Consider the following 23,606-nt stretch of genomic DNA (forward strand, 5'->3'; position numbering starts at 1 on the left):
GGTGCTGTAATAGCAGACAATGAAGAAGGTTTTAGGTGTTCAAAAGTAGGGCTCCTGTCCCTGACTGAAGATGGGAGGGTCTTTCTGTGTATCAGGGAAAGCTTTTTGGAGGGAGCATCATTAAAGGTTAGACAGAGCAGAAGGGTGATGTGTGTGTGTGTGTGTGTGTGTGTGTGTGTGTGTGCGTGCTCATGTATGTGTGTCTGAGCATGTCTGTCTCAGGGGTGGATGAGATGAGAGAGAAAGCTGTTTTAAGCCAGCATAGATGAGGTGGCGTGAGCTGTAGCAGATGAGGCCTAAGTTGATGTCTCAATCTATACAACCCAACTGTAACCAGTTCTGCCTTTCAGATTTTCGTGTCATACTAGAGGTGTTTTTGTTTTGTTTTGTTTTGTTTTGTTTTGAATCAGGTGGCTTATCATTTCCCTTTAGAGAGGTGATTCTTTCATTTAACATTTGCTCCTCTAGCTGCATCATATAAATTAGCAGAACACCCACCCCAAAATCACATGCATCATACCAACAAAAGTCCATCTGCGTTTCCAGAACAAACCTTACATACAACCTGAGTTGACTTACATATGAAAAACATTTCAAAGGATAGTATATGATGTAGAAAACTCATTCATATTTATTACTAAGCAATGGTCTGAGGAACACTGGCTAGGCACTATTGCTTATTAAAAACAGGAAGTTGGAAACATGATCTCTAGTCTTGGGAAAACAAGATAGACATGGAAATAATTGGGGCAAAAAATTTATGTTCTCATTTAGATCAGAAAAGTATATAATAGGAAGATTGTAATACATTATTGATTATGCTTTCTCAAAGCCATATTTATAAACATTATTATTAGAATCCTAAAAGCATACATTCAACTCAGTTAGCTTTATTAGTTATTTAGCTATGCATGGAACAAAACATTTAGATAATGATATGAAAAAAATATTTAAAATAAAAGTTTTGTGATTTCCAGAAAAGAAATGTCTTAAACTAGAGGAATGAGCTAGAAGCCTCTTGAACACTGAAAGGCTGGATGGGTTTACCAAACTTAACAGCTTCTGTGTAGGATTCCTACTACCGCATATAATTCTTTATATAAGTCTTGTTACTTTATATTGTTTGAATTTTTAAAAATGATAATCTGAAAACATTTCAATTCAAAAAAAGTTTTTGGCCCTACATTTTAAAATGGGTTTTCAAGGAAGTGATTTGGCTTAGTTGGCTAACAACTAACGGAGCTTTAGAATTCTGAAGGAATGGAATTTAGCAAGAGTAGTGTCACATTGGAAGTTTTGGAGTGAGACTTAATAGGAGACATGGAGGACATTACCTGAATGGAAGCAAACACCATATCTGGAGATCAGGTAAAGGGTGTGGGACCTACATTGTGGAGGCTGGGGTATTTAGATTTGATCTACTAGGTAAAGACAGGAAACGTGTGTGTGTGTGTGCGTGTGTATATACACATACTTGTATATAGTATACATACGAGGTCAGACAATTAAGTTCATGAACTCATCCTAGAAAAAATGCTACATATCTCATTGCTGAATATCACTATGGTCACTTTCGAAGTACTCCCCTTGGGAAGCTATGCACCAATGCCAGCGCCTAGTCCACCCTCCATAGCAATTTTGGAACTCTTTTTCTGGAATGGCTATCAGAGCTGTTGTTGTATTACCACTGATGTCCTGAATGTCATCAAAATGTCTTCCTTTCAGTATTTCCTTTATCTTCAGGGAAAGGACAAAGTCATTGGGGGCCACATCAGGAGAGTAGGGAGGGTGTTCCAATACAGTTATCTGTTTACTGGCTAAAAACTCCCTCACAGAAAGTGCCTTGTGAGCTGGTGCATTGTCGTGATGCAAGAGCCATGAATTGTTGGTAAGAAGTTCAGGTCGTCTAACTTTTTCATGCAGCCTTTTCAGCACTTCCAAATAGTAAACTTGGTTCACTGTTTGTCCAGGTGGTACAAATTCATAATGAATAATCCCTCTGATATCAAAAAAGGTTAGCAACAGCGTTGCAACAAGTTTGCGAACTTAACTGTCAGACCTCGTATATAATATAAATAATAAATCTCAGTTATATGGAATATTCATTTATCGGTATAACACACTTCTGTCCATTGACAGATTAATGGATAAAGAAGATATTAAACACACACACACACTGGAATATTATTCAGCCATTAAAAAAGAGGAACCCCTGCATTTGCAACAACATAGATGAACTTTAAGGACATTATGCTAAGTGAAATAAACCAGACAGAGAAAGACAAATACTGTATGATCTCATTTGTATGTGGAATCTAAAAACAACAACAACAAAAACCCCAAACTCATAGAGAAAAAGAGGTGAGATTTGTGGATACCAGAAATAGGGGGTGGAGAATGGGAGAACTGAATGAAGGTAATCAAAAGGCGCAAGTTCTAGTTATAAAATAAGTAAGTACTGGGAATGTAACATACAACGTGATAACTACAATTAACACAGTGCTATGGTGTATATGAAAGTTGTTAAGAGAGTAGTAGATCCTAAGAGTTCATCATCAGGAAAATTTTTTCCTTTTTTTATATCAATATGAGATAATGGATGTTAACTAAACTTATTGCGGTAATCATTTCATGATATACATGTAAGTTGCTGTACATTTTAAACTTACATAGTGCTGTATGTCAATTACATCTCAATAAAACTGAAACAATTAACTCATTTCTTATAGTTACATGGAAAAATGAAGTAGTATGATATTTTCTTAAATACTTGAAAATTCACAATAAGATGATCAAGAGTATCAAGGCTACATAGGTGTTATTTAATGGTTTGTAGTAGTGGTTTTAGGACTCATACATTTGGAAATTTAATTTTCTGGGACACAAAAAATCAACCCAGGCTCTTTTCTTGGATTTGTTTCTTTTAGACAAGGAGTTCTCCGGCCACAGCTATTTTATTTTGAATTTTCCATAGAAGGGTTTCCTGTTCTCAGATACAGAGTTTCGACTTAAATGAAACTTTTACAGCATACATTGACTATGGGAAAGATTATAAACAAACGTTAAAAGATTTATTTTCCCTTTTTCCTGATTAGAAATGTCTGGACAGCTCCTGCAATGGCTTTGAGAAAATTCCTAAGGCGGCACACTTAAAGTGATGAGTTAGGGTTCTAGAGGAACTTACTGTTTTCCAGTATGAGGTCGAGGACTTTATAAATAGTTTTCAAAAATCGTCCATCTGCCAAAACGTTTAGTCACACCTGTGTTGTTTCAGCTTTTCTCCTCTCTCTCCCATGGTGATCTATCTTCACTTCTTGTAATTCCTCCTATTTTACTAAGCTAGAAGATTAGAAAAAGGTGCTTGTAGCCCATATGTGCACCATATTCTACAGTCTCTCACTCTTCTCTGAAGCAAATGTTTCCATGAAAAAGGAACCAGCAGTGAGGAAGCCCGCCACACATTGGGATTCGTACTCTGGTTGCCCAGAGACCAGTGCTGCCAATTTCAGAGAGGTATCTTCAAAGCCCAGAAATGTCAGACAAGCCAAATCCAGTTTATGGCTACCACCCGTCTCAATTTCTCAGGTTGGCTGACAACCCTTTTTATTTTATCTTTAGGTTTCCTTTTTTTTTTACATCATAGATGCAATAATGTTCTCTCTAAAAATTCAAACAATATCGAAATCTCTGAGGCTGAAACATAGAAAGCCGTTGAAACATGGACACTCCCTGCCTGCAAGATAAGCATCACTAACAGTTTCGTTCTATACATTTACACACATCCATACACAGAATGTTTGATTTTTAAAGGAATGGGGGATCATGAACAATGTCCTAGACAAACTTCTGAACAAATAGATAGGAGCTTGGTTATTCAACAAACACTTATGAGGGCCTACTGTGCGCCAGGCCCTGTTCTACAAATGGGAAATGCAGAGGTGAAGCAGAGAGCATTTCTGTTCGTGAGATTTATGTATATTCTGAAGGGGAGAGACAGTCAACAAGCATTCAGACTGAGAAATAAGATCATCTCAGATGGAGAAGTGCTATGAAGAAAAATATAAAGGGCGATGGGAGATGAATGACAACGGGTAGAGAACTGGCTCCTTAGGGAAGGTGTCTCAGAGGAAGTGGCATTTGAGCTGAAACCTGAGTAATGAGAAGGAGGCAGCCATGCCAGGAAACCGTGGGAAGGGTATTTTAGGCATCAGGAAGAATAAACGCAATAAAGAAACAGAAAAAGCTGGGCGTGTTCAAGAGAGGTAGTATGCCTGCAGTTTAATGAAAGTGTAAAAGTGGGAGGAGCTAAGGTGTGAGAAGCAGGCAGGGGCCAGATTACGTTGGCCCCCTTCAGCTGTGGCAGGAGTTATTATTGCAGGGGTGAAATTACAACTCTCCAAGAAAAAAAAGATGGGTTGTTCAATAATAGTGTTGGGACAGCTGGCCTTTCATGTTGAAAATAAGTAAGGTATCTATGCCACATCATATACAAAAACAAATTCCAGATGGACAATAATGCCCATAAACAAAGTTCAAAGACTAGCAAACATTGGGAGAAGATATTTGCAACATATACATGGAGAAAAAGAATCAATACTCAGGATACATGTTGAAGTCTTACTAATTGATAAAACTAATAACCAAGCAAGAAAATGAGCAAGGGACATGAACTAGCAATTCACAGCAGGATCACCTGTATGGCCCATGAGGCCATAAAAAGATGATCCACCTCACTAATAATCAGGGACATGTAGATGAAAACGGAACGAAATGAGGTACCATTTCATAGTCATCTGGGTATGGAAAAAACTTTCAAGTCCTAAAGTAACAAGAGCTGATGGTCCTTCTCTCATGAGCTGCTATGTGCATGGAAATTGTAGCTACTTTGGAGATAGGTTGGCATAGATGATAAAATCGATATGATAATTCTCCATGACCCAACACTGTCATTTCTAGCCTAGTGCCTGCAAGAAACTTTGGTACTTATGCAGATAGAGATGGATGTAAGGATGCTCAGAGTGCCTTTTTATTGGAGTGGAAAAACTGAAAAACCTAACTGATCATATGTAAATGGAATGGATAAATAAAATGTAGATGGCTATTCAGTGAGACACAATACTATACAGGGGTAAAAAAGAATGAGCTATTTATCTATCTATCTATCGAAACATGGATATCTCTCAACAAACATCAAATTAAATGTCAACCACAGACTGCTACATACAGATAGCACAATACCATCCTTTCTAGTTAAAGGAACACACCAAAGAATACTCAATCATAATCAATTGTTGGCAAACTACAATTAAATCTGACCCACCACCTGTTTTTTTATGGCCCATAAGCTAAGAGTAGCTTTTACATTTTTAAATGGTTGGAAAACATTTTTTAATGAATGATTTTTAATGACACATGAAAATTATACAAATCTCTAACTTTTGTGTCTGTAAATAAAGTTTTATTGAAAAACAGCCAAGCTCATGCTCTTACATAATAGTGTCTAGAGGATGCTTTTGCTACAAGGGCAGCAATGAGCCATTGTGACAGAGACTGCAAAGCCTAAAACATTCATTCCCAATCCTTTATAGGAAAATGTGCAGATCCTGTTCTATATTATTCATGGACACTGTTTTTTAAATGGCCTGACGTATACACATCACATGCATGATGGTGGCTACCTCTGGGGGAGGAGGAGAGGAGAATGGAACTAGCGATAGAGGTCAGGGGGTTCTACAATGTCTGTAAAGGTGAAAAAACTTAAAAATGGTCAGTTCCACCCGGTGGGAAAACAAGTATTTATGATATTAAGTCCTTGTACTTTTTTAAAGCCTCAGGAAAGCTAAAATGAAAAATATATTTTGTAGGTATTGTTCTGTACCTGTACATACAAACCTATTGTATATGTTCTAACAGTTGCATAATAGTCTATTTTATAGATGACAGAAATTTCTTTTTGAATCCCGTACTTATGAAGATTTTTGTTCCAGGTTTTGCTATCACAAACAGTACAGCAAATATCTTCATATTGTATCTTAAAACATTTCCGTAATTATTTCCTTTGAAGAAAATCCTAGAAGCAGTGTTCCTTGGTCAAAAAGAAAATCTACATGAAAAATTTTGATATATGTGGCCAAATGACCCTTCCAAACTGCCGCATCAAGTTTTTCTCTTGAAAACAGTGTAAATATTATTCTTTGTCAAACTGGTAGGTGACAAGTGTTAAATCATTATTGTTTTAATTTGAGGCTTAGGATCTCTCCATGAAATTACAGGCTATTTGATTTCTTTTTTTCCCTACAATGCCTGTTCAGGTCCATTTCTTTGTATTCTTGGTCCAGAAGAAATTTGTGGCTGAGAAATAACCCATGAGTTACACTTTTAACCAAGTTATTATACTTTAACCTTATAATAGCAGAAAAGACACCTCAGGAATCACAAAGGGAGAGTCACGTCATTTCCTCTAGTGAAACGATGCCAAGTGTGGAACTGGCTTCTCTTTCCCCATAATCCATCTTCTTCCTCCCAGCAGCCTGCTTTTCTTACGTCCTTTTGGGCTCTCCTGTAAGTATTTGCATTTTTGAGGTGCTGGTCTTCTTTCCATGGCTTTTACTAAGTTTGAAATCTCAAAGCCACTGTAGCACTTTCTCCCTGGGCTTTAATCAAAGCCACATTGACATTCCTGTGAGGTGTCACTAATTCCATTGCTGAGTACCACAAGTCACTAATAATAACAACACATTATACGTGTGTGTCTGGGAGATCCTCTCCAATTCTTGACTTAGATTGCGTTTATACGTTTCTAATTATACAACTTCTCAGCTTATAAAGCACTTTCACATTCCTTTATCTTTTTTTGTTTGTTTGTTTATATAGATGATGTATTACAGAATTGTACACTTGAAAACCTATGTAACTTTATTAACCATTGTCACACCAATAAACTTTAATTAAAAATAAATAAAATTTAAAAAATTTTAATTACTTTATCTTATGTGATCTTTATGACTCTGATCACTTGTGAAAGAGGAAAGGGGGTAGGTGTTCTCAGCCTCATTTTACAGAAGAAATCAAAACTCCAAAAGATTAAATCAATTGCCCAAGATCACCCAGTTAATGGTGACAAGATCCTTTGTGTTCTACGATCTTCCAAGGTGTCTAGAAGCAAATAGAAATGTTTATATTTTCAATTTTATGTTGTAATCTTGTAAGATGCTTTAATTCTTTGCCAGTTGTGTGCATTTGGGGTAAGGATTTCCAGAACTTTTTTTTTTTTTTAAAGCTCAGAAACATCAAAGGCATACCATTTTTAAGAAGGAAATTCATGATTTTCTATTAATATGTCAAAATGTAAATTTTAGGTTAAGATTGAGTATATATAATTTGTTCCTTCTTAAATAGTCTGTAATCACATGTAAACTCAATTGAAGGTTAATTACATGTATATTTTGGCCTCATTTAATAGGAGTTAAAAGTTCATGTTGTAATGCGTTTATTATAGTGTCAAGGAGGAAAAATTAAATGCATACCAAAGGAAACACAAACAAATAAGATACCCTAGTACAAATGTCTCTCGAAATTCATTAGTTATTACTGAGGAAGCTCCAGTTAGAACCATGTGGTTAGAACCATGTGGGAAATACGTTGACCGGGAATCAAGAGTGAAAGAAAAGATATCTGCTTTTTATTAAAACCTGAAGTGTACTATAATTGGGTTGAGTTTCTACCCAGACGGCCCCCCTCATGCTGACATCTGCCAAGTGTATGTAAAACTGTGTTGAGGTGTTGTTTTCTGTGGCTGTGTGGACACATGTTACTCAGTTAAAAACCGAGGCCTTGGGAGACTCCTCCATGCTGATTCCTGCTAACCCACTTCGAGAAAGCTTGTACCTCCCCCGCCAGGGAAATGCCTATGCTTTTCACTATCGGAAAAGATTTGGAATTCTTTAGAGAAGTTATACATGTTTGGTCTTTGATCTGATACAAATCAATGACAAAAGTAGAGATTTGAGCCTCTCAGAACCCACATCGGATTTACCATATCGTTACCTCTGAAAATGTTAAGTCATGCAACAAAACGCTTCCTTTAAGAGGTGAGATGTTACGTTCAAATACATCTTTTCATTTGATTGATATTGTTCTAAATGAAAAGCCTAGCTTAGACTTACTTAGTCAAAGAAGATGCCCCTCTCTATGAGAATTGTTTCTCAAGTATTTTTAATGGATGAGTTCATTATTACATATTTTCATTGGCTCCCACATTTTACAAGTTATTATTAACAAGTCATGTCCTTCTTCTCAGACAACAGAAAGATCCGAGTTAATGGAACCAAGGAACCCATAGAGTTTAAATCGAATCAATGGTTTGGAGCGACAGTGAGAGCCCACAGAGGGAAAGTGGTGGTGAGTATAAATCCTGTGCTCGTGGGTTGCTCTGGAATACAATGTACACTGACATGCTTTACAGCTCATACTTACAAAAAACCCTTTCATGGAAGACTATGTCACACTTGCACAGTAAGTTTATCATCATTCTAGAACAGAAATTGAGTGCTTACAATTAAAGAATCTGTCTGTGTTTAAAGCTATAGGAAATAAAGCTTGTTTTCCAGGTCAATGAGATATTTTCAAAGATTTCAAAAACAACTAAGGAAGATAGAAAAATCAAAGCTACATCTTAAAGAGGTAAATAGTTATTGCTTAAGATTGATTTAGAGGGCTGGTTAAAAATTGACCAGAGAAATAGGACTACTACAGTTAGGATTTGTTAAAAGTTAATTGACTGTGGTGTCATTCCTGCTTTTTAGAACTAAAGGAAAGCTTTATTTAAAAATATTAGTACTGGGCTGGCCGAGTGGCTCAGTTGGTTAAGAGCTCGCTCAAGAGTTTGAGCTCTGAGCAACAGCAGTTTGATGCCCGGCCCAAGCTGAGCTGCTGCTGAGCTGCCAACAGGTGGCAGGATGGCTCAGCTAAACAATTAAAATTAAAATTAAAAAAAAAATAAAAATATGAGTACTAATTACATGGTTCTCTGAATACATTAATACTTTTTAATATTAAAAAATCTCACTCCCAAATAGATATCTTTCAGCTTTAAAATGATATAACTTTATGATTCTATTCTCTTATTATTTTGAGTGATGATACGTGTCTAAGTTATTGAGAAATAAATGACTGCATTAAGCTAATATGGACATTTTTTTTCTTGGGGGAATTTTTTTTTTTTTTTAGCTGAGCTATCCTGCCACCTGTTGGCAGCTCAGCTCGGACCAGGCATCGAACTGCTCTTTCTCAGAACTCAAACTCTTGAGCGAGCTCTTAACCAACTGAATCACTCAGCCAGCCCCTCTTGGGGGAATTTTTTAAACTATAGGCTTTAATTTCCTTATAACAGCAAAGCAATAACTTGGCTTTTAAAGCTGTTTTCTTTAAAGCTGTTTGAATTACGATTTAGTAAGTATCTAAAGATAATGACTTACTTTATTTGGTGTGTGGTTAACCCCTCCAAAAGATTTTTATGTAAAACATGTAATGTATAAAATATAGATAGCCGTCTCTAGTTACAAATGCGGCATTTACAATATGCTCTCTGTAGAACTGTGCATTACTACAGTTTTCACATTCCAGAATTGGTAAAAACATTTTTTATCCTTTATTGGTACATGACTTACATAATTACTATTGAAAAACTAATTCCATGTAATAACTATTTGAGATTAAAAAATGTTTCAGGTACTGTATTGATTTCTTTTTGTCTTAAGAATTTACCTGTAACATAACTGTGCATTTATTCAATATTTGTAGAAGGCTTCAGAATCATTGAAAAGAAAACAATGCACCATGTTCATAATAAAAATGGTTAATCTGGGGGCATGCTTACATGTTCAAGGAAATGGAAAGGAAATAGGATAATATAAAGTACATTTCAAGTTACTTTTTTTTCTTTGAGCACTGAAACTTAACAGACTCAAGAATTAAATTCTACCCTATGTGACAATTATTACAACTGCAAAATGCTGCAAACAGAAATATCATTTTGAAGACCCAGGTATCAGGTGTGTACATGTTAAGTTTGGGTCAAAGCCCAAATACATCACATCGTGTGTTTCACATCATTGTCAAACTGAGCAGATATAAAAATGATAACATTTTAGAGCTGACGGCAGGCAAGCACTGGAAATAATTTTCATGGCATTGAAATGTCTTATGATGACAGGGAAGCTGAGGCCAGCTAGCATAATACCCAGCCACACAGGTGAACACTTTCACTGCTCACATCCCTCTTACTTTTCACCATCTGCGCCTTATATTAAATGTATTAACCACATAACTTGTCAGTTCACTAAGAGGACCCTAAGATAAGGGAACTTAAATGAATTAGAGAGTTTTTAGATATTGGTAGAGACCTCCCAATATAGAGAGTTGCAAAACCAAAACCACTTAAGTTGTAGAAGTACCCTTTTTAATTGAGAATGTAAGTTATCTTTACTAAAAGTAGTGATACGTTGGACTGATTCCCAAAGATACCTGATTCACACAAAAGGCCTTGAAAATTGGGAATTGCCTTCACTTTTTCTGGCATTATTTTAAGTGTGATGTCATCAGATTAGATCAGCTAGTGGTTCCATATGCTAGGAATCTGTAATTCTGTGTCATTAGAAATGATTGCTGGAATAATCAGATAAAACGCCTACGGAAAATTCGAGCTAGCAAAACAAGTCAAAAAGGTGCCTTTCTTTTCTACACATTTGTTTTTATTGCCTCTCATTCCTAGCAAAATTAATGTTATTTAATTTACTTAAAGAGGATTTCTTATATCCTCTTTCATATTAGGTATTCTTTCAAATATCATCCTTGTGTTAAGAGTCTAAGCTTCTGAACAAGTAACCAGGATATGTCATGCAAGAATCATGTTCTACTTACTGTAAATTTTTTTTTTCTGCAAATAAAAGCCATTAAGTGAAAAATAAAGCCAAGAACATTGTGATAAGGGCGTCATGTTTCCAAAAGAAAGTCATTGTTTAAAAAGCCATAAGATACACCTTCAGGGATAAACTAGGGGAATCCACAAAACAGGTTTATAAACTTGTCTATGTCCTTTGATTAGAAAGTAGTTGTGTTTTTTTTTTAAGCAACAATTAAAGAAAAGAACTAGTTCTCATTTTAAGGCATCACACTGATTCATTCACTGTTTAAATGACCATTTGCTTTTATGTAGGTCCAATTAAAAAAAAAGTATGAGTTTTTTTGCTTTGAGGAAATATTTACTTTTGCCAGGTTACTTTTATTTAATTTTAAATCCTTTGGGGGAAAGCTCACTCTTTTGTATACATTTAATTTGTTCCAATTCTGCAGTGCATTCATGTTAACACATTGGCTTTGGAAGTTTAATTAACTCTGACTACCAAGGTACTCATTAGCATGCTGGAGGCCAATTAATTCACCTAATAATTTAATATTGTTTGTCACAAATTTAGGTACATTAATCAACAAGTCAAATTAAATCACGGTATGAGGAACCTATGTCAAAAAACTATTTATTGCCTTTGATGTTTCACAGGCTTGTGCTCCCTTATACCACTGGAGAACTCTTAAATCCACCCCAGAGAAGGACCCAGTTGGCACGTGCTACGTAGCGATTCAGAATTTCAGTGCATATGCAGAATATTCTCCTTGTCGGAACAGTAAGTCATTTTTATTCCTTGAGACTGAAATTTAACTCAAGAGCTTTTCTGTTGTAGACCGAGCAGGTACTGTCAAAACACCGTTGGTAAGGAAAATGAGATGGGGGTAAAGTTACTGACCATCTTCCAGGATGCCTTGCTATGGCATGAGGGCCAAGACACCGAATTCTGCTATCCTCGTCTGTGTTCTAGACAATTTCTGGTTGTTAAGATATTTTGCAGTAGAATGGATTGGTTCCTTATTTGAGGTCTTAAATAAACTCTCTGTTGGTATTCAAAATTCACACTGTGATCTAAAGAATGCTTGACCACCCACTTGACGCATTAATTGCGAGAATGGTGTTAGTTATTGTAAGAAAATAATAATAATATAAACAGAGACACTTTAAAATGGAGCTGGAGCTGCTATCTCAGAGGAACTGCTCTGCCCCTCTTTTGCCTCAAACCTTTGGAATGTTAAAACAGGGCCAAATAACCTGAGGACTGGGCCTAAAGCAACACTGGATCCCAAAAGAAACTGTTTGCAAAGATAACAAGGAAGCAGATATTATGACGGATGGCTACTGGACTGAAAATTACAAACATTATTTAGAATTAACATCACTATGTTAGCTTTTCTGCACCAATTAAAATGCCTTCCTTCTATTGATGTAATTGTTCCCCTTCCCTTTCTCATAAATACCCTTTGCCTTTGTCTCCTAATCAGAACACTATTTGGTTTTTTGGCCTGCATCAGTGATTCCCGAATAACTATTTTTTTTTTATTTTAAATAAATGCTTTGGCCTCTCACTTTGAAAAGCCTTGTGTTTTTTAGTTAAGATTGGTGTGCTTGGACCTGGGGACACATTGCATTTGAGCTCTCTGTCCAGTCTGTGCTCTCAATGGCTGCTGCTTTCTTTGGCAGCTGTGTACTTGGGTTATCTGCGTGTTATCACTTTCTCCTTTAGGGGTTTAATCCCCATTTTTCAAAAAGACTCTGTACACATAGAGGCCTCCTCTCATTTGGCAGTTCTAGAATCGTCCAGTGAAGCATCCTTTAAAGTGAGTGTATGAGCGCCATCTTTGGGGGCACTGCTGTTTCATCTTGGTGGCATACCCAAGGACTTTGGGACATTATTAGTGATTGACCGATACACTCAGAGTCCTCTTGTGAACGCTCCCATTTTTCTATGTGTCATATAGGTCATTGGAATTTATCAGGAAGCAAGCAATGGATTTTTTTTTATTCTGTTGATAATTCACAAGACCACATTGAGGAAATGGCATTAGAAAGAACATTCTAGTGACTGATTTCAGGATATTGATTTTTAAAAACTCAATCCCAAATTAGATTCCCAAAATATAAGTAGATTCTCCCCCATTTCAGTAACTTTCTAAAATTCAGGATTTCTTTAGGTAAAATAATAAACAAGTATAAGAAATAAATCAATGAAGGAGTATAGTGTGGGAATAGAATCAATGGAATTGTAATAGATATGTATGATATCAGAGGTGGGGGGGCAGTGGATGGGGGAGGGGGCTATCACTTTGTGAGGGGTGAAAAGGATAACTATTGCATTGTTTTGTACACCTGAAACTAATAATAATAATAATAATAATAATAATAATAAATCAATGAAGATAAAGAATGGATCAGCTATGATGGTTGTCAGATGGGAGGGGAGTTGGAGAGCTGGGTGAGAAAGGTGAAGGGATTAAATACAAACTGGTAATTACAAAATAGTAACCAGGATGTAAAGTACAGCATAGGGAATATAGACAATAATACTGTGATAACTATGTATGGTGCCTGGTAGGTACTAGACTTATTGGGAGATCATTTCGCAATTTATATAAATGTCTAATTACTATGCTGTACACCTGAAACTAATATAAAATAATATTGAATTTTTTTAATTTAAATAATAAAACCCTTAAATGAATTGTGTTACAACGTTAAAAAATAATGGATCAGTGATAATAGAGGGTTAATAAAGAGACTGCTGAGATTTAGAAATCTGAAGGACTCAGAGTGGAACAGCTAACTTTGGTGGTTTGGAGTGAAGATTTTGGCACAAAGACAATTATGACTTCCCGTTTAAAAAATACTAAAATAAATCAGCCACTTCCTTACATCATCACAAATGTCAGCTGAATGAATGTCAGTGAAATTGGGACTTTACTTTAAATGCTTTTAAAACAAGGATTTCTTGTCGGTAATGAGACTTAGTTATGTCTTCAACACATGTTTATTAAACACACTGAGCACTAATTCTACAGTTAGGGAAGAAAGCACAGAGCAAGGGAAACAAACCCCTGTCTTCAAGAGACTTACATTTTAGTGGGGGAGACAGACAACAAGCATGTAAATAAATACGTTGAGATCCAGCAATTCCATTTCTGGGTATATATCTGAAGGAAATGAAATCACTGTCTTGAAAAGACATCTGCACCCTCAAGTTCATCGCAGCATGACTTACAAGAGCCAAGACATGGGAAACACCTTCAGTGTCCATCGATAGATAAATGGATAAAGAAAATGTGGTATATATACAATGAAATATTATTCGGCCATAAAAAGAATGAACTCCTGCCATTTGCGACAACATGGAGGGACCTTGAGGGCATTATGCTGAGTGAAATCAGTCAGACAGAGAAAGACAAATACTGTATGATCTCACTTATATGTGGACTCTAAAAATAAAAAAGACAGCTCCTAGATACAGAAAACAGATTGGTGGTGGTGGTGGTGGAAGGGGGGGAACCCAATGGGTGAAGGTGGTGAAAAGGAACAAACTTCAAGTGACAAATCCTGGGGATGTAATGTTCAGCATGGTGAACTATAGCTAATAGACTATATTTTATATTTGAAAGTTGCTAAGAGAGCAGACCTTAAAAGCTCTTATCACATACAAAAAAAGAAAAACTTATAACTATGTGTCCTGATGGATATTAACTAAACTTATTGTGGTGATCATTTCACAATATATATTTATTATGAAATAAATATATATTATTATTATATATATTGTTAAATATATATATTAGGTTGTACATCTTGGACTAATACAATGTTACATGTCAATTACATCTCCACAAAAATTTTTGAAAGAGTAGGGCTGGCCGAGTGGCACATTGGTTAGGAGTTCGCTTCGGAGCCCGAGCTCTGAGCAGCAGGGCCGCTGGTTCGGATCCCACATGGACCAGTGACGCTGTGCCCTCCACAGCTAAGATGCTGAACAACAGCTCGACCTGGAGCTGGGCTGTCATGAGTCACCGGTGACGGCGTAGGCTGCAGTGAAGCTGCAGTGGGTTGCCATGAGCTACTGTGAGTGGCTGGCAGCCAGCATGAACTGTCAAGAGCCGCCGTGAGCGGCTGTCCAGTGGCCGGCGAAGGATCTGCCTCACCCGGGAAGAGCGCAATAATAATACCAACATGGGCCAGTGAAGCGACGTCCTCCACAACTAGACTGAAGAACAAAAGGACAGCAACTTGTCTGTTCCCCTTCCCCGATTCCCCAGCACTGTTCCCCTCCCCCAATTCCCTAATAAAAAATCTTAAAAAAAATTTTTTTTGAAAGAGTAAATAAGTTCCTAATATAATGTCAGGTAGTGAAAGTGCTACAAAGAAAAATATAACAAAGCAGGAGAGAAGGGAGTGACGTGGCCTGGCTGGAGAGAGGAGCTTTTCTACCAGAAGATGAGAAGGGCATCTCTTCTCAAATGACTGTTGGAGTAGGGAAGTGGGGAGCTTTCCAGGCACGGGCTAGAGCAGTAAGAGGCATATTTTGTGTCATGTTCCACTGAAGGGGCTGTGCTCCTGCATGCAGTAAGAAGTCATTATTATGCTAACGATAAAAATCAGGTAGAGAGAGAAACTAAATCCTGAATTTACTCAGAATTAATTGTAGAGCTGAGACTCAATACGGAACTTGTTTCATCAATTTTCACACCTATGCGCATCATATTTCTTATGATTTGCTAAAGATGCTTACCCATAACAGTAAACCATTACAGCTAAAATGATGATCCCATCCTTCATGTGCCTCTTGCCTTGATGATATGTCATATTCTTCCTACTAATGTCTAGGATAATCATTTAAAAAACTTGTCACTGCTTCTTGTTCTGCCTTTTTGACTGACTGCCTATGTGATAGGAGGGCTCAGATTAAAATACAGCACATGGCATCTAAACTTGTGGGGTAAGAGTTACAGTGTGAGTTTGAATCATTATCTAAAAATATAAATTATAGTAGGCCTGCATCTTGAGTTACACAGCACATTATAATGCCAATTTATTTACTGCTTATTTTCCTAATGAAAAGAACAGCTTGACAAAGTTAAAAGTAGAGTTTATAGACAGCTGTCAACCGTGTACCAAAATTTAAAAAAAATGGATCAAAGACCTAAACATAAGACCTGAAACAATAAACTACATAGAAGAAAGCATAGTTACTAAACTTACAGACCTTGGGTTTAGAGGATTTTGTGAATTTGACCTCAAAGGCAAGGGAAGTAAAAGCAAACGTAAATAAATGGGACTATATCAAACTAAAAAGCTTCTGCACAGCAAAAGAAACTATCAACAAAACAAAGAGGGAAACAACCAAACGGGAGAAGATATTTGCAAACAATAACTCTGACAGGGCCTGATATCCAAAACATATCAAGAATTCATACAGCTCAACAACAAAAAAACCCAATTAAAAAATATGCAGAGGACCTGAACAGACACTTCTCCCCAGAAGACAAACAAATGACCAACTGATATATGTAAAAATGCTCAACTTCACCAGCTATTAGGGAAATGTAAATCAAAACCACAATGAGATATCACCTCATACCTATTAGAATGGCTGTCATCAACAAGGCAAGTATAATAACAAGTGTTGAAGAGGTTGTGGAGAAAAAGGAACCCTTGTACACTGCTGGTTAGAATGTAAATTGGTACAAACACTATGGAAACAGTATGGAGTTCCCTCAAAAAATTAAGAATAGAGTTACCATATGACACAGCAATCCCTCTTCTCAGTATCTACCCAAAAAAATCTGAAAACATTTATCCACAAAGATATATATGCTCTGATGTTCATTGAAGCTTTATTCACGGTGGCCAAGTCATGGAAACAAACAAAGTGTTCTTCAGTAGATAATTAGATAAAGAAGACATGGTACATACTGAGGGTGCCAAAAAAAATGTATACAAGTGAACACTTTGGTCAATGTTGTTCAAGCAGTAGTTCGCCATAATCAGAAGTGTCTGGCTGCTGAAGGTAACCACTTTGAGCACCTCTTGTAATTGCAGAAGTCAAACGTGACTTGTATTCATCTTTTGTTTTTGGTATATATTGAGTATTACAATTTTAATAATTTTTTCCTTTCTTAAAATGTGTATACATTTTTTGGCACCTCTCTATATACAATGGAATATTATTCAGCCAAAAGAAAAGATGAAATAGTGACATTTGTGACAACATGAATGGATCTTGAGATTATCATGCTAAGCGAAATAAGTGCTACAGAAAAAATCAAGAACCATATGACTTCACTGATATGTGGCATATAAAACTGAAAGCAACAAACAAACAAAAACTCATAGACACAGACAACAGATTAGTGGTTACCAGAGGGTAAGGGGGGTGGGTGGTGGTAGATGAGGGTAAAGGGGGTCAAATATATGGTGATGGAAGGAGAACCAACTCTGGGTGGTGAACACACAATGCAATATGTAGATGATGTATTATAGAATTGTACACTTGAAACCATGTAATTTTACTAACCAATGCCACCCCAATAAATTTAATTAAAGAAGTGGGGTTTATGTTGACTTGCAGAATAGCTAAATAAATTGCCAAGAATTCTTTCAACTCTAGGACACATCCATGGTTTGCACATCCTCCTGGTCTCTCTAACTATTCTTCCTCCTCCAATCCACCCAAGGAGCAGACTTCCTGTCTTCCTCAGGAGTTCACAGTTCATTAACACAAAGCTAGTTTGTTCATGAGCATATGGTCCATCTCACAGAACAGGAACATCAGCAATATTATTTTCAGAAGAGAATTTAAAGAACGCACTCATGTTCATTCACACCACAACCCCCCCCCCACTGATAACTTTGAGCAACATGGGTGCTAATCTGCTTATTCATATCAATGGTGTGCCTATAGCTCTTACGGTCAATCATAAATCAGGTAGGGGCGGTTTACACACACCCTTCATTCTACTTTGGAAGCCAACAAAGAGTAGCGCGGGGTCAGCATGATTCCCTGGTTTCCTGAGTTCGCTCTGGGACATAATTGTAAAGTTTACAGGTTCCCTGAAATTCCAGGAAGAAAGGTTCCTTCACCCCTCATGAACTATAATGCTAAGAGAAAATAATTACTTTGCAAAAGAAACAACCTCACATTCTATTATAGTCACCACTTAAATATTTGAAGTTGGCTATTTTCTCAATTTTATGAAAAGTTACTATTTCTTTTCATTTTTTCAGTTTCAAAGCAAAGTAATTGAAAAGAACAGTCATACTTCTCTTTTGAATAATTTATAATGTTAAAAATAAAAAAGTCAGAGTTGATTTTCAAAAGGAATTTTAGAAGCATTTGTGTATTAAAAAAGTACACGTCTTAAATATACTGAAGATTACATATGTATGTTTACATAGTTATATATCATGTATTCACATATATTTCTGGATGCATACAAATATTTACACATGTGAACTCAAAAAATAGACATTTGAGGTTATAGAGATGAGCTTTTAGGGAACTATTTTATAGCATTCATAACTATAAACTACAAAATATAGTTATCAAATAAGGACAAATTTTGTTAAAATACATTGTAAGGTATCACGCGCTTAAAAATTTGTTAAGAGGGTAGATCTCATGTTAAGTGTTTTTATCACACACACACACACACACACACACACACACAAAAAGCAAGGGACACAAGAAGTATTTTAGAGGTGATGGATATGTTTATTTCCTTGACTGTGGTGATGGCATCATAGGTATATGCATGTGTCCAAACTCACCAAAATGTACATTAAAATGTGCAATGTTTTTGTATATTAAGTTTACCTCAATAAAGCTGGAAGAAAAGAACTTAGCTTAAAAAACACAAAGCATTAATTGACATTTGAATTAAAAACAGTTCTTATCATCAGCTCTCCCTCCTCCACCCCCCCAAAAAAAACCCCCACAGTGTATGAGGTACAAAAGTATTTAAAATATAAAAAGAGCATCTGGAAAGAGTAGGTGATGACAATGCTAAAATTAGCTAAGTACTAGCCAAGGGAACAAAAAACCAAGAAAACATTCTAGAGAAAGCTGGAAAGGCCAGACCTCTTTCAGAAAGCTTCTGGAACAAGTGCGTGCCCAGTCTATAAATTTTTCCTGTGATGATATGCATTTCCTTTCCTGCCATCTTATTCTAGTTTCCATTCAGGAATATCCTTGATAACAAAGGAATAATTATTTATAAGTTCATATCTATCATAATTATATAACGACTGAGATTCCCCTCTACTGAACTACATTTTGGGTTTAATTTAAGCACTTTAGAAGTTGTAGAAACTCAAAGTACAAGTGACAAGTAGTAAATTCCTGATCCTAATGTCCTAGAGACCTTTTAATAACAGTATCATGGGAATCCACATGTTGGCCGGCTGGTAGTTTCAAAAAATGGTACAATAAAGTCCTACTGGGCATTCCGTTAGTGACCTGTATTGGACGGAGTACAAAATACTCCACTACGAGAGTTTTGTTTCCTGTGAACATTAGCATTACAATGTCCGAGATTCACTGTGACCAGAAATGCAATTTCCAAATTGACCTAACTAATGACAATAGACTAATTGAAAGTTAATTTCTTATTAGAGATCATAAAAATTGGTATCTTTGTTGGTGCCTTCAGCAGAAAGCATCCACCCTGGTGACCACATTTCGCTCTCCCTTCCTCAAGACGTTGCCTTCAGGCATGATCTGGCTTCACCCAGATCACACAGGCAATGCAGAAGCACATTACGGCCACTTGGAGAACTGGGACTTAGTTGGAAGATGGAGATTTTATTTCTTCAAACAAACATGAGTTGTAAAACCCAATATAATAACTCCAAGGGACATCATTCCTATGGATCTGCCTCTAGAACCACAATGATATTTGGGACAAGAAAAATGATTGAAATATGTTTAATAAATGGTGTGGAATAAATTTAAAAGTAAATATATTGGGTCGTCGGGAAAGTCATGACGCATTTTTGCATTGAAAAACATAGAAAAATACGTCATGACTTCCCCGGCAACCCAATAAAACACATGCTGATCATTTTAAATATAGACGTCTACAGAGAAAACAAGAGGCTATCCCGAATTGGTTATGAAAATGTGTTTTGGGAATGATGAAGTTATAACATCATATGTATTTTGGTCATTCTAGGTAACGCTGACCCTGAAGGACAGGGTTACTGCCAAGCAGGATTTAGTCTGGATTTTAATAAGGTAAATTCCTTTAGCCTTGCACCTTCTAAATTTGTATCTTACCTGTCTGTTCATTTTTGTTTTGTTTTTTACCTTCTGCTTCTCACTCCCACTTCCACCCCCCAATAACTAGCAACAATTTTAGGGTGTATATCCAGCCTCTTTTGGCAACTCCCTGAAATTTTTTCTTTACTCTTTATTTCCATTAATCTATGCACATGATAACCTATTTAAATAGTACAGAAATATGAGTACATATGATGAAAAACAACAGTCTTCCTTCCCACTCCTCGTGGTAATCATTTGTGAATGAAAATAGTCTCAAAAACTCAGCACAGAAATGAGCGTCTGAAGTCATCACAAGCATCTGTAAATTGTTCTATCTCTCCACTGTGACTGACCGATTAGATTTTAACATGTGTTAAAATTCACATATCCTTTCCCAAAATTAAAAACAGAGATGTGTAGTAAGAATATAGGAGGCGAAGACTCCGTGGTTTTAAAAATAGTATAAATTTCATCAACAGTTGACATTTTACACTCTGTCTTCCCCCCCCCCCCACTGAAAATTAAGGACGCAGAGAATAGAAAGTGAGGTTGTAAGTAAGAGAGAAAATTTATATTTTCTAGTCTGGACTTTTTGCTGTCTCCCCTGGAAAGGGTGGGTTTGCAGATATATACGGGGAAAAAATTAGGCATCACTGTGGCCTTGAAATAAATAGGAACTGAATTTTCATTTTATTGCCAAGGCTCAAAAGACCATATCTGCTAAATTGCAAAGCATTAAATATGTAGATATTTTTTTGCAGCAGTGCCAAAAAAAACTGAATTTATATATTCTCAGGGGAAAGAATTCAACTCAACTCAACTCAACTGAGTCCAATTAAAAGTAATTAATATAACATTAAATAATTGAAAGCAAGAAAGGAAAGAAAATGACCTCCGCGACTCAACTATAAGGGCCTCTTTTAAAAATTACTTTTTTATGGATAACAAATTGTTAGAGCAATCCTTATTAACACTAACTTATCACCCTTTAAGAAAATTTCCATTTTTCTTTTCCAATTGTTGTTTCTGTTTTATAGAATGGAGACCTTATAGTAGGAGGACCTGGAAGTTTTTATTGGCAAGGTACGTTGTGTTAGCAGAGAAGAAACGCCTGTTTGTTGGTACTAACAAGGAGATGAATCATGAGCAACATTAAATATTGACTTTTTATTACGTTAATTTTATATCCGAATTCATTGTTTCTAAATGAATGAAGCATCATTTTAGTTTGTTCTTTGTTATATAAACGATGTTTTAAAATACATAATTTTATTTTATATAAATAAGTTGCAGCATAATTCATGTATTCACCACGTTTGCTGAAGCTAGGCCAGGCTTGGTGCTAGATGCTGGGAACACAATAATGCACAAAGATAGACATGGTTCCAGCCCTCACAGGGATTGCTATCTGCGGAAAGACCAGGCACTCCGCAAATACTCATACAAGTCCATGAGAAACCCCAGGCATGATATTAACTATGAAGGAAAGGTGTGTCAAGATGGGGCCATGAAATCATAAGAGGCTTCTCTAGGGTGGCTGAATGCAAGTGTGCTTCGTCCTCTGGCTGACAAGGAGCTGCAGTGCAACCTTGTGCACTGCTTAGGGAGCCCTGAACCCCAGGCAGGATGACATCTGCCCAGAGCGGGTGACTTCCTCTAATTCTTATAAAGGTGTTACATAGGCCAGCAGCACCCTGAAGGTCTACTCATTTGGAAGCAGGCAACCCTGAACTGAGATCTGAACATCGAGTAGGAAATAACGAGGCAAAAAGAGGAGGGACTGTGTGAAAATGTTCTTGCAGAACATTTGGTCCAAAATGCCCATGGAGACATTTGCTCCACACCAACCCATCGACTTAACCCCATGTGCCATGACCAGCTAGGCTGCTGAGGCAAGAATGGTTATTACTGCCAGTACAGCGACAGCACAATTATTGAACCAATAAAATATAACAGTATTTTTATGCATTAATCCTGTAACTCAAAAGTGTAAATAAACATTATGGGCTATTTGAACCCAGGGACCTTTTCTAAGCATGGACCTTTGGACAGGACCAAATATTTGTGAATTGAAAATGTTCCATGATGGGACTGCAGAGTAGTGCAGCCACTATGGAAATCAGTATGGAGGTATCTCAAAAAACTGGAAATGGAACTACCTTATGACCCAGCAATCCCACTCTTAGGTATTTATCCAAAAAACCCCAAGACATTAATCCAAAAAAATATATGCACCCCTATGTTCATTGTGGCGCTATTCACAATAGCCAAAACTTGGAAACAACCAAAATGCCCATCGGTAGACGACTGGATTAAGAAACTTTGGTACATTTACACAATGGAGTATATTAGTCAGCTATAAAGAAGAAGGAAATAGTACCATTTGCAACAATATGGACGGAACTAGAGAACATTATGCTAAGTGAAATAAGTCAGTCAGAGAAAGACAAATACCATATGATCTCACTTATACGTGGATTCTAAAAAACTGAATAAATGAGAAATGTAAACAGAAATAGTCTCAGAGACACAGAGGAAAAACTGAGGGTTGCTAGTTGGGAGGGGGTGGGGATTAAGGAGAAGGGGAAGGGATGAGATAATACAAATTGGTAACTATAATATGGCCTCAGGGATAGAAAAGACAGTTTGGGGAATATAATCAATAATGTTGTAAATATTTCTTAGGGGGCCAGATGGACTCATGTCTTGTTAGGGAGACCACTTCATAGTCGGTGTAGAGGCCTGACCACCGCACTGTATTTCTGAAGCTGATATTGAATAATATTGTATGTCAACTATAATTATAAATACATATAGTCACGGGACATGGAGTAGAGAGTGGGAATGGAGTCAATGGAATTGTAATAGATAAGCATGATATCGGGGGTGGGAGGGCAGTAGATGTGGGGGGGGGGGTTGTTACTTTGTGAGGGTGAAAAGGATACCCGAACTAACAATAAAAAAATTTTTTTAAAAAGAAAGAAAATGTTCTGTGACCTAAAGGAGTACAGTGAGATGAGAATGGAGAAAAGTCAGGGTGACTGGAGTTCAGTGAGGGAGGAAAGAATGGTGTTGAGTGGCCCTGCCACTATGCAAGGCTTGCTCGCCAGAGTAAGCAATTTTGTCCTAATCCTAAAAACATTGAGACTTGTTTATCCTAAAAACAATGTGGATTGTAGGAATTTCAATGGATGGCCTTAGCTAGAGGAAGAATTTGTCGCTTGTCTTGAAAATAATGGGAAACCATGGGAGAATTTTAAGTGCAGGACACCAGGACCATGTCTGTGTTTTGAAAAGATTGCTCTGGCTGCAATATGGAAAATGGATTGGTGGCTGGGCAAAGTGAACTACCAGCAAACTCGTTATCAGGTTATAGGCTAGTTCTAAGTTTGTAAGATAAACTAGTTATAAGGTTCAGGT

General features: G+C 36.7%; 1 protein-coding gene across 1 annotated transcript in view; it reads left to right on the forward strand.

Moving 5' to 3' along the window:
* Positions 1–23,606, forward strand: part of ITGA8 (integrin subunit alpha 8) — a 172,126-nt gene that overhangs the window by 15,615 nt on the left and 132,905 nt on the right. The window contains exons 3-6 of the mRNA XM_019629342.1: positions 8,300–8,400; positions 11,558–11,681; positions 20,098–20,159; positions 21,224–21,269. Coding sequence (XP_019484887.1) covers positions 8,300–8,400; positions 11,558–11,681; positions 20,098–20,159; positions 21,224–21,269 — 333 coding nt within the window. The remainder of the gene's footprint in view (positions 1–8,299; positions 8,401–11,557; positions 11,682–20,097; positions 20,160–21,223; positions 21,270–23,606) is intronic.

The sequence above is a fragment of the Hipposideros armiger genome, unplaced genomic scaffold (assembly GCF_001890085.2).
Source record: "Hipposideros armiger isolate ML-2016 unplaced genomic scaffold, ASM189008v1 scaffold_844, whole genome shotgun sequence".
NCBI classification, from domain to species: domain Eukaryota; kingdom Metazoa; phylum Chordata; class Mammalia; order Chiroptera; family Hipposideridae; genus Hipposideros; species Hipposideros armiger.